Raw genomic sequence first — 12,805 nt, 5'->3', positions numbered from 1 at the left:
CGCTCGAGCCTGCGCAGCTAGTCGCTATTAAACCGGCACCACTTATGATAACATGTTTTGAACCACTCCAGAATTTTCGCTTAAATTGGCTCCAAGAGTGTTTACTATGAGTTTAAACTGCGACCTGAATATACGACGGGCCTCGGGCGTCCCGGCTCGAGACCAGTCTCCCGATCTAAGCACCCGAACCATCGTCGACCATTTTAACGTGAAGTAGTCATTGTCCATAACGTATTAACTGAATGACCGGGCGTTTTTTGTCAAACGCCAAACATGCATATTGAATTGGGCACGGTTTTAGTGAATTTTCCTCTTTTCTACAGCAAGTCCTGTCTCTGGACCCGTTCAACAATGCGTCAACAATGCTCTCACGTGAGGAGCGTAGAGCCATGGAAACGGTGAGGACACCATTTGTTTATTCATTATGCACGCATGCGCACTTTTAGCGTTTTTTTAGAAAACCGTTATGTTTCTAATTTTTAGTTATAACCGTGTGTTTTAGAGGCTTTAATAATACATTTTTTATGCGTAGCTTATATGTTTGTCTGTGTCTGTTTATATACATATATATCTTTTATATACCCATACATGTGGACATGAATTGACGCCTTGGTTGACTACTTACTAGCTTACACCTGCGTAATAAGCAACGAAAACTGAATCCCGCTTTCTAGTGTTCTGTAACCCGATCCTACATATAGCTTTTATTCACCTCATGAAACATCTTACTCATTTTATATTCTTAAACGTACACAGCGCCCACAATGCCAAGCTGGAAACCGGAATGAAACCGACCACCTGACGAGATCGACCCATCAAGTGACCAATAAAATGACAATATCCGCACAGTAGGATGTTAGAAGTTTTATTGTGTTGCGTTCCATGGGAAGGGTCGCACGCACGTCACATAGATATTATCTGGTCGGCTATGGCGCTCGGAGTGTCAGTAGTAGAAGCTCTTCGGAAAAAAACTCATTTCAAATTTGATCGTGGCGATAGATAACGCCATTGTGCAGTGCGTTCTCTTTGAGGGTTTTGTCACGGATAAAAAAAATTCAATACGTTTTATCTCCATTTTTATTCGTGTATTTTTTTTACATATATCGCGTATTACTATTTCATTAAACGGAGAGCGAACTGAGAATACCATCCCGACCCTATCAGCATCACTCGCATCTCGTTTGAGAATGTTGCTATCAAATTTATGACAAGCGATTTATCATTCATAATCGAATACGGAACGTGTCCGCGCAATGGAGAATGTTTAGGTGAAACAATGGGCGCTGGGTGGTCCGGGGTGCAAACCAGCTCACCTTAATGGAGTACTCTTCATTCAATGCCAGTAATAATCGGTAAACTTTTCAACGTTCCTTTCGAAAGTCCGCGTTTAATACTTTGAAGATGTTTTTACCGGAGTTGGCAATTGTTGGTCGAACGTGATCTGGTGCGGTTTGTCGACGTCGTCATCGATCATTCGGCGAGGCTGCCAGAACCGGCGTGAAATCGTCACGTTACGTCGCCGGCATTTCAATTTACGCGGCGCATAAAATGCGATGTTATTGTTGAAAAATTGTTTGAATTAATTTAATCGTCGGAAATGGTGGTACTATTGCAGCAATCCGTGCTCGAATCACGTACTAAAGAAACTGCGAATCGTCGCGGCTTCAGTCGAAAACGTGTTCGCCGTCGCCGTCAAAGACACGTCACATATTTCAAATCCCCATCTACGTCGGTTTCGGTCGTGTTTTAAATTGTTGGAAATTCGTGATGACATGTGGTCTTCCATCGTCGTAAACTTTGCGCGCCTCGTACCGCAACACTAAACGATAAAACGATTCTTCCAGGCATCGTTATTTCCCGACTCGTAAGAATGTACTAAACCCGTATATGATAACGAACGCTCTATTTATCGAATATATATATTCACTTATCTTTTCCTTTAGGACGATATGAAATATATAAATGTATAACCCCCGCGTGCGAATTAGTTTAGATATGTAATATAGGAATCCATCATTTCCCCGAACTGTCGTAATCGGTGCAATTTAAGATACGGTATATATCTTTATTTTTACTTTGTGATTAGTTTCTTTTTTAAAGAGTGCGGTACAAAAATGTATTCATGACTAAGAAAAAGTTATATAATAGTACTTCTATGTTATAAAGCGAAGTAAAAAAACACAAGGGACCCCGAATGAGTATAATTTTGATGCCCTGCCCTTTTGTTGTACGCGTTTTAAGGCACAGAATTGATATTCTTCTTGTAAGAGCCATTTTCTGCCGTGTGCAAAAATGCCCATCACTTCGACCATAAAACAACAATAACTTTTCGTCTGCGCTCTACTTTTATGCAAATGACGATCGCGAGTCCGCGATGTGATTAAATCACATGACCAATCTGGAGCGCGTAAAAACTGCCGCGATTTGGTGACGACAAAGAAACTTCAAGAGGAAGCAGTATAACCGAATAATTACAGGCCGAAACGATGAAACTTGTCCGATCGTATTATCTAAATGTCTGGTCACTGGACATCAAAGCCCCATCCATCTTGCTTATTAATTCGAGAGGCGGGACGAACGCGGCCTGGACGAATCTAACCGTGAAATCCGTTTCACCCTTCTCATCAACTGAAGCTCTATGTCGATATAACATAAACGTTTGATGATGGTTCGGACCAAAATCTATTTTGTCGTGAATTTTAATCTCGGCTGCCCGAGTAGTCCCGCTGTGGCGCGTCGCATTATCGACGCTTTGAAGATGGCCTTGTTTATAATTACGACGGCTGGCCTTAAGAATAAGATATTTTTTCTCGCTAAAAATTCCCAATCAAAGCGGAAAGTTTCATTCATAGTTTCCTGTCATATCTGGAGCGGATTTGACATTTCTTCGCGAAATTCGTGTCGTGTGAGTTTTGAAATCCTTTTCGTGATCGATATCGTATATAAAACTGTGAGTTTGAAAGGCAAAATAAAGTGATGATTTTTGTTGAAAATATGATAATGATTCACTGAAGTAAATAAATATGTGACCACCGGGTAATAGTTTTATGACATTGTTCCCCGCAAGCTGCTTGGGTCTATTCTAAATTCTTGGCATACTTAAATGTCGACCATAGTTTGATAATTCAACAAGGAAGTAACAATTAGAATAAAAAATTTGTTTCGGCGTCACGTATCATTCCATTTCATTAATAACAATCTAAACCCGGTTAAACTAGTCCCTGAAAAAGCGATTTGGGCCACCTGTGCCGCTGTAAAATTGCTATTTAAACGCGGCTGAATTACCTGTCTTTTCTATCGGCTTTTCAACGAGTATCGACAGATTTTTCGAAATCCAAACATTTTTATCATCCCAAACGAATCATTATGGCCCAATTATCTGATCTAGTTTTCGTAACATATGTGACGAATTTTATATACAAATGATACAAATACGTCCGTTATTTTGAATAGTCTTTGTCATCTACGGAGCACGTGTGATTAACTGATTTTTGAAAGCAACTATAAATCATTATCGTTCATCCTATTGTATATATATGCACATTTAATTGTACATCTATTTTACATTAAAAGTGTTTTCTATAAAAGAAATTTCGGTGAAATGATTCAAAATCAAAAGCTTCAGTCTATCTCTTTGGTTATGTATATCACGCAGTATATGTAAATAAAGAGTTTTTAACGGCATAGAAATGACAAGTAATATATAGTTTAGTTTAGTCATATTTATTTGCAAATGAAAAGCATTTGACTTTGACGTCGACTTTCAGAATCCGGCGCCGTAGCTGTCATTAAATATTCTCACATTTAGCAGTAAAAACGGCGCCTCCATTAATTTTCAGTACTCGCTTGTCTTAAGTATCTTATCATCCACATTAGTCTCCCCTCTTTATTAACAGCCATTCTATCATAAATTCATTTATATTCCGAGGCCCGACTGGCGAATTATTTTACACGATGCGGCGCCTCTATGTGAGAAAATTCTATCAGAACGGATATAATAGAATTGTGGCATTAATAGCTTTGCTGTATCGAGTAGGTTCCTGGGAGCTCGCGTCGGCTGAATCGATCACGCACGGTTTTCTCGACTGTTTCTGTTCACGCGAGATAATGCGATACCGGCACCGACTCCTGAACAAACAGCGAAAATATAGGCGATCGTGCCGTTCGGCGTAAAAACATCCTCAACTACGCACCGACTTGCCCCAGGACCACATCCCGGTGACGATAATGACTCCGTGAGCGCAGCGCGATTTGCATGATCAAAAAACTCGGTTCAAAATGCGTAATAAAGCAGTCCCAGCCACACTTCCTAATTGAAAAATCCGAGACGTTTTTTTTGTGTCTGAGAAGCTGGTTTCACAAATGGCGCCACTGTTATCGCGAATATGCAAATAATTAATGAATCTACGATTATTTCTGCGTTGAATATAAAATAACACACCAAACTATGCATGTCCTCCTTGCACTCGTCGAAATTCTTTTATTCATGGATCCGGTGTTTTTGTGAATTTTTCAGACTATTTTGAATTCGATGCATAAGTATCAGCCCCGATTTCATCTGGTCAGAGCGAACGATATTCTGAAGTTGCCGTACAGCCAGTTCAGAACCTACGTGTTCAAAGAAACTCAGTTCATCGCAGTGACGGCTTATCAAAATGAAAAGGTAAGAAACATCGAATTTTACGAAGATCGGTTCATATTACGTAACTATCGTTTTGATCTTATGAGAAATAGCTACAACTTGTCAGAATTTATCAACTGAATTTTCTATTGCGTTCTCAAATTAATTTTTCAAATGCGGTATTATTCCTGGAGACCTATTATCATCCACATTAACAGATATATGTCTATAAATATGTAAACTGAAAATGTACAAAACGTATTCGACCGCGACCTATATTGTTTCATCGCGCCATTGCTATCATTTTGAATTATTCATTTCGATAGTTTATCAGAGCATCACTTTACACATTCGGACAAAAAATTAAAATCATTCAGTATCTATCTATGATATGTTTTGTTGCCAGATATTTTGTTGCAAGTTTTTGTGTCCATAAATCAAAGGGACAATCCCTATCGCGAGGCTAAAAAATTCGAACACGCCATCCCACTTCTCAATCCAATTCATTTATCGAAGTGCTTTATGATTTAACACTTTGGAACAATAAAATGACTTTAAAAACTGCGTCGTCCATTAACGTTCAGTTCATAAAAACAAAGTAAAACAAAATAGACGCTTCATCGCTGTAAAAAAGCCGGGTCTTAATTTTCTGCGCCGAAGACAAAAACACATCGGGATGTTCGCGTGACTCAGTCTGATTGTCAGCGCTAGCAGCGTCGCAATCGGTAATATGACAGTTGAAACCGGAGTCGAAGACATACAAACTGGATGACAGATCGTCTCTAGTGTGCACAGGCAATAAACGCCATCACCAATTCGCTAATCATCCAAATTAACTCGTAAAAACCACAAAGAAATCGGTGTCTATTCTTCAGAAAGAATCTTTTATAAGTACGGCTTGTTTTACGATAGTCGCATCTTCACCAGTAGGAATCGTTATTGATGATGAAATAAAACACTTCGTTTCCAATGGGGCTTCTAACAACGCGGCTTCGCTTATTAGCGACTTTGCTGACGTTGTGAATGGGGTGCAAAGTTGTGAAAAAGAAGGGTTTCGATTCACCTGGCCTAGACGGTCACTTAATTACGGTCGCATTGTGGCGATAATAGCACAACAGAAGAAGCGTGGACTAACGTCGACTCTGGTGTTAATGAGGAGATAAAACTTTGTAAGTCGAAGTTGGTGACTAGTGATAATTCCACACTGGGACACAATAAGGCTTGCGTGACACGTCAACTCGGGGTAATCACACAATATTAGTAAGTCCGAGTGTGAAATTACGACCAACAATTATCGATAACAGTGTTGGTTGGGGTTGTAACCTCTCGAGTAAGCTGTTAACCCGATTGAACTCTTATGGCGCCGCCTGCTTTAGTCGACGTTGTCCGCATTTACAAACTGCTAAAAACAGTCGTCGGACACCTGTCATTTGTGAAAAACAGCTCCGTGAGATTGTTACAAATTCACCAAAAGACGATTTAAATGGTGATTAATTTCATAAAGGCGATCGTTATTGTTTCATATTTGATTTGATTTGAATACACCAGCCGCGATCGAAACAGGGGATTTGATTTTAAAATCGGAAATCCCGAAGTTAAATTGTAGTTGGTCGAATTCACATGGAAGGTGATTGTGATTTCATCCAGTTTTTGAGCCTGATTCCGTGACTGAAATGAAGCCCAATTCTAAATTGAAAAAAAATTTTAAAAAAACATCAAAGAAGATTTCACAAACCGATTGGCTTGCCAACGACGTGTCTTTTTTCATTCCATCAGCAATTTCAACCCACGTGAAGTGTATTAAGAGAGGTATTAGCGGTTCCCAAATTCAAAGGAATTTCGGGCCTGCGTGCTAAGCCAGCTCGCGTGACGTGACAACTAAGAATTTCTTAGATCGGGGTGATACGATCCCCACCTCCCTCCTCGCCTAGTATCGAATATCTCCCCTCGATATCGGCGTCGAACGCGATGATTCATATATTGCTAATTTTTTTTCTCTCGCAAACGCCGCCGCGTTGAAGAATTTTCGTGCGGCGGCGTTAAAGCCATCTATCGTCGTTGTTTAAATCTTTCTGAACGTCTTCCGTTTCTTTGCAGATCACGCAGTTGAAAATAGACCACAATCCGTTCGCTAAGGGTTTCAGAGACACAGGAAGCGGCAAACGGGAGAAGAAGTGAGTATCATTTCGTGTCCGATGCATTTTTCCTCTCGGTCACAAAAGCGGCCAAGTATTCGGATAGCGTGATAATTCCGGACTGTCACAGCAGTTGAAGCCGTCACATGAAGCGATGCCTTTGTCGATATTCGCAACAATAGTTACAAACGTGAATTAATCAGAAATGCCATTAATTCGTCAAAGTCATATTATATTAATGTTTCATATATTATCATATCTGAATAATCTTTTGGGAGCCTAAATACACAATGAGACGTGTAGCTTCCTATAGAAAATATGCTGCCCATCCGATGTAATTAGTACGCAGTTTAAATCGCACTATTTATTCAAAATGCCTGTAGTATAGGCTCGAATAGTACAAATAAACGTATCCTTGCAAATGGGGATGTTCTTTTAACAATTAATACGACGATCGATCTTTCGAAGAAACTTTATCGCAAAAACCAAGGATATAACGTTATTGGTAATTGCATGTGCTACGGCTAAACCAACGTCTGTTGTGATTCCACGTTAGGCGCCAAGTCTATCCGGAAATTTCCGGCAAACCGTCTGGTTAGGTCTTAATAGCTTCCGTCCGCGGACAATATGTGTAGCGGTACGTAGCGTGATAGATTTCACATTAAATATAACAAAACCAACCCAGCTCCGTTGAAACTTCAGCATTTTACACTTTCGTGTTCGTCGACCATTTTCGTTTTAATCATTTGCTTATAAATTGCACTTATACGATATCCACTTTGCTGAAACTAGACTGCAGGTGTTTGGTTATACGGCAATATTTTATTGTCGCTATCGGTTAAATCAGTGAAATTATTCTTTACTTATTTTAACTATCTGAAGTCACGCAGCAGCTTTCAAGAGATGAAATTTATTGAAATGTTTAAAACGGAAAAAAAATATAGTCGATATAAAGTGTCAAAGAATTGACACTGCGTGATAGATTATGATTTTATCGGTTACGGCTGTTCCATTAGTTTTAATTGTACAAGTCTAATATTTCGTGGAAAAGACCAGTTGTTGCTGGGCGATTCGTATTTTCAAATTCGATTCGATACATCTTCGATTACATATCCGACTGCTTATCGAGTGTTTGTCATTGCCCCGACAGTCACGAAGTCGCAGCGCCACGAGTGTCGGAGAGGGACACTCCAGAGGTGCTTCAACACAAATTTCATCCAATTGTGTTGATTGTCTACTGTGATGTCGTTACGGTGGACAAATGCTTATGTTTCGAAGACCACAAATTAGATCGCCATTTAGGCAGCAATCGAGGAGTGAATAGGTCCAAATTGGTGCCAAATTTACTCGCCTCGGCTGTTCTCGGGTCAATTCTTGCCGCTTGTTCCCCACTTATGAAGAATTCATCCTAATCAACAATCGTATTAACGATGACAGGATTTAGCATTTCTTCGGCTAATGTTGTAACCAATTTCGCCAAAGATCGCGACGCACAATCCTCTTGAAAATCGCTTAAATGCGAGTTAACTATGCACGCTAAGCTGACTTCATTTTCATCATGGTAATTGGCTTAGATCTCGACGGTCACCGGACTGTTCTGAGAAGCTTTACAAATCCTTGATCACATTCATTCGCGTTGAATTGGTGATAAATATCGTAGAAATCGCGTCCACAATCTGCACCACTTGAACAACCAGTAAATACGATTTTCGACTATTTGTGTGGAATAATTTCGCTCATCTGCTAGATACGATTAGGTTCTGGACGTCTGTGATGTAATAGAAATGTGGCCCTTATAGAATCAAACGACGAAAGTCTAGATTCGCTGAATGAAAACCGTATTATTGAAGGTTTTGTCTACCTAGAATTAAAGATCGGTTTTCAGACGACGCTTCAGCACTTTCATGCAGACTCTGGCCTTGATTAGAAATACAATGGATGAATTTGTAGTGTTTGAATTTTTTTATTTGGAGTTAAACTTTTATACAAGACAGCATGTATCAAAACAACGACAATGTTGTATCATTCTTAAATTTTGTGTTTCGTATTTTACAGGCGTTTAATGTTGACTCCATCTCAACAGTCCCAGTCGAGTGGTGGTAGCAGTAACGGGCCAGTACTAGATAATTCACGCAACTATGGCGATATTGACCCAGATTCGGACCACGAGGACGACGATGCTGAAATCTGTGTGGTTGAAAGCGACGATCAGGAGGCCGTACACATCCCGTCGAGTTTGTCAACAGGTAAATGAAGCTCTAATCGAATTAACGCGTCGCCTACGCGAATGCATGATCTACTTTTACTCCACGTAATTTCTCCGGGGGATTTAGTAAACAACAACGTCCAACCATGCGCTCGTAATTTAGTTTAATACGGCGTGAAAGGGCCATCAAAGTTCGGAAAAATGTTCAAAGTCGTAGACTGACCCCTGTCCGTAGCCGTTAATTGGAACCCTAGTGCGCAAGTATTGGCGTTTTCTTAGATGTCTCTCAATGCTGTCCAGACTGTAGGTGTAGCGCTAACTTTGACCATTGTATCTTGTATTTTGTTCGCATTCGAATCGCGATTGAAGTAAAACATAATGAATTTCGAATCAATTGTCCCGTGAATCGTAGGCGAAATCTTCATCTGTTTTCGATTTTCGTGTCAATGATCGATCAAAATGTACGAATCTCGAGCGCATCAATTTTCATCAGCGCTAGATTTCAGTTTCTTTCTCTCTCTCTCTCGATTTCTCGCTCACTTCACTTCGCCGCGCGGAGTAAATTTCTGCGACGACCTATCCCCGGAGAACTTTCATTTTCTGGAAAATATCACAAGAATTGACACGCGTCTGATTTTGTTATTAATCTCGTTGACACATTGAATACGATTGCCGTGATTTATACAGTGAAATGCAACAGTAATTGAACAGAACTATGGCCTCCAGGGTATTGCTGACGATGACTTGATTTTATCGGCTAATATCAACTTGAATTATGTCTTCTCTCTCTCTCATCGTCTTTGACAACGACGTATAAATCGGTGTTTGTCGTATTCAAATATTTACCTAAATTAAAGTTTCGCTGTTAAGGCAGATTATTTTCGTCTGTTGTCTTAGATTTGTCGAGAAAATTAAAGACGAAATCAATCTGAAAAAAGTTATCTCTTCAGATGGCGAGCTAATCATGACGGGGACACCTCTTGAATTATGTTATATTTTTCATTTCATTAACATTTCTGTTATTTTCGTGTCTTTCAGAATCGGAACGGTTACGAGCGGAAACTAGTCAGAAAAGTACGAATCTATCGTTCGATCGTCGGTCGGATGACAACGACTCGTGCCGGCCGATGGACGTTTCGATGACGTCATCGGTTACGTCGAAGAGACTGAGCAACGAAGAAAATACAATCAAAAAAGAAATACACAGGGATTCGTTCGCTGCCGAACATGTTTTAGACGCTCGCGGTGCAATAATTCGGGAGGAGGAACGAAAATTTCGCCGATCTCCCGATCACACGCCGAATGTTGACCGGCGCACGAGCACGCCGGACGATTCACATGTATCAGGCGATCGGCGACACAGTCCGGACTCGTTACGATCACCGTTACATCGACCGCTATCTCGCGAAGATCGCAGTTTCGCTCGGTCGGAAAGTTCATCGGTATCTCCGCGAACGGATAAAGATACCACCAGTCCGCCGAACGTGACTGTGTTGCATCCGTCGGCCAGTCATCCCATGTTGCCGTATCTGTATCAGTCGGGAGCTTACGCGAACGGTGCTCACGCGTTATCTCAACATTTTGGACAAATGATGTACGGATCTGCGTCGTCTTTACCGTCAAATTTCCCACTGCTCTCATCAAGTGTACCCCCTGATCTAGTCCCTTCAATGGCTGCCGCTTCTGCTGCCCATTTAGGATTTCCAATGCCTCATAACTTTGTGCTGAATAGCCAGTTGGCTTTAGCTGCCGGACATCCGTTGTTACATCCGCAAAACTTTTCATTCAATGGCAGCTCAACGACAGAATCGTCATCATCATTCCTCGGCAGCCATGTTGGACCAATATTTGCGCCTCGTGTGTCGCACAGGTTCAATCCGTATTCGCTGCCTCTTACCAAAACGACAATGGTCACTACGGCTGCACCAGTGCCGTCTACCGGCGCCAACAGTAGTAACGGCATCGATTCCAGGTCTCATTCGCGTGACAGACTTTCCGCATCGCCATCTAGTCCTCAGCATTCGCCGTCGTCGTCGTCGGCCGTGACGTCACCGACAACATCGGTGCCTAGTGAACTGAAAAGTATTGAGCGTATGGTCGATGGCCTGCAACGAAAACACGAACATCCATCGGACTCCTCTTATCAGAAATATCCCGAAAAGTGATTGGAAAATTCGATTTGATTCCGAGAGTAATGGGTAGACTTACGTGTAATATCATCAAGAAATGTAGTTAAAACTTGTAAATGTTTATCATTGTATCATTGACGGGTGGTCGCTGTATCTTAGCCAATGTTGGTCGTGTGAGACCTTTAATTTATTTTATTTTCTACGAATGGTTACATTATTATTATCATATAATACATAACATACATATTGATATATATGTGTTCCCATTTACATTCTAAAACGTTTTCCTTGAAATTCACGTCTGCGCGTAAAAATAAAAAAACTATAGGTTCGAGGGTTCATACATAATCATACACTTTATATAGAATGCATGCAACCTGATTGAAAATTTCCCCTATCGTAGAATCGCTTAAAACATGTACATGATTTACTTTGATCAATCAATTTTACTCTTGAAAAAAGTATGAATTAACGAATGAATATTTCCATTTTCACGGATTTTATTCGTAGTAGCAAATTCTTGTAGTTTTGTTCCGTAAACCCCTGTTGTTTCTGTCTAAGACGGTGCTTAGTCACATATCTTGCCGAATTATACTGGTCAGTCTTCAGTAAACTGGGGTCGCACACATTTAACCCCAATCTGATTTTCTCGTTCACCATTCTCTACGTATGTAGACCAATACAGTATTTTACGAATATCATGAGTTCTGTGCTAATTAGATCCTATCTTATGAATCAGAATTTTCAATCAGCGTCACACTGTAGAAAACTGTTCGGTATGGATTACACTTTGTATTCATACAGACTTTGTGTAAGTTTTCTGTACATGTTTCGATTCAACTCGTAAACAAAATACAACCTCGTATTCTCCTCTCTGCTTTTTGGTGCAGGTTAGATATAGACTTTCTGTGTCCGAGTCATTTTTGCATTTCATTTTCCGAACGACGTATTTCACTAGTCAGTGTTTATTAAAAAAAATCAACAAATAGACTCAAAATCTACTTAAAATATTTGTAGCATAGCGCCCCCTATTAATGTAGTAGAGTACGTTGTTGAATGCTTTTTAATATGCTAATGAATATGACGTCACGATATTGTTGTTGGTGTTGAACCCGAAAACTAGAATATTCTGTCATTTAGCCCTCTCATCACGTTGCCATGGAAACGTCAGTAATGTTTGTGTGTAAATGAAATAAACAAATAAATCTATATATAATAATAATGATAATAATATATGTGGGTGTATGAGACGCATATACCGATTGAGAAAATGAGCAATAAAATCAGAAAAAAAGTCAGTTAAAAAATTGATAGTTTCTTATGATTCATTTTTCGGCATAAGGGTCACTTCTGTCCTATTACTCGTGTTGAAGTCGTTATGAATGTCAAGGTCAGTCTCTGTTCCTCAACAATCGGCCCACTCGTTTACGTTTTCATGGTATACAGTGCAAATCTTAATTTGCGATGTTAGTAAAATAGAAATGAATTCAAAATCGTAAAAAGATGACAGATTGGAAAAGACGTGGATGTTTTGAAACATGAAACCACTAGAATATGCAGTGACGAGGTTTGTATATAAAGCGTTCATATGGAAATTACATTATGAAAGTTACATCAAATTATGGTAAAAAGAAATACAATATACATTTCTCATGTCAATTGGCAGAATATATAAAAGTATACAAACAAATGTTCTACAGAGGACTAAATCATC

General features: G+C 39.9%; 1 protein-coding gene across 1 annotated transcript in view; it reads left to right on the top strand.

The window, feature by feature from the left end:
* The window catches only part of LOC141900641 (uncharacterized), a 31,886-nt gene extending 19,502 nt beyond the window's left edge, over window positions 1–12,384 (top strand). Inside the window, exons 3-6 of the mRNA XM_074787624.1 lie at window positions 4,517–4,663; window positions 6,719–6,795; window positions 8,812–9,002; window positions 10,001–12,384. Of these exons, the coding sequence (XP_074643725.1) occupies window positions 4,517–4,663; window positions 6,719–6,795; window positions 8,812–9,002; window positions 10,001–11,127 (1,542 nt within the window). The 3' untranslated portion in view covers window positions 11,128–12,384. The remainder of the gene's footprint in view (window positions 1–4,516; window positions 4,664–6,718; window positions 6,796–8,811; window positions 9,003–10,000) is intronic.
* The last annotated feature ends 421 nt before the right edge of the window (window positions 12,385–12,805 follow it).

Source organism: Tubulanus polymorphus, chromosome 2 (assembly GCF_964204645.1).
Source record: "Tubulanus polymorphus chromosome 2, tnTubPoly1.2, whole genome shotgun sequence".
NCBI lineage: Eukaryota > Metazoa > Nemertea > Palaeonemertea > Tubulaniformes > Tubulanidae > Tubulanus > Tubulanus polymorphus.
The sequence above is the reverse complement of the archived record's forward strand: the minus strand, read 5'-3'. Positions and strand labels throughout refer to the sequence as shown.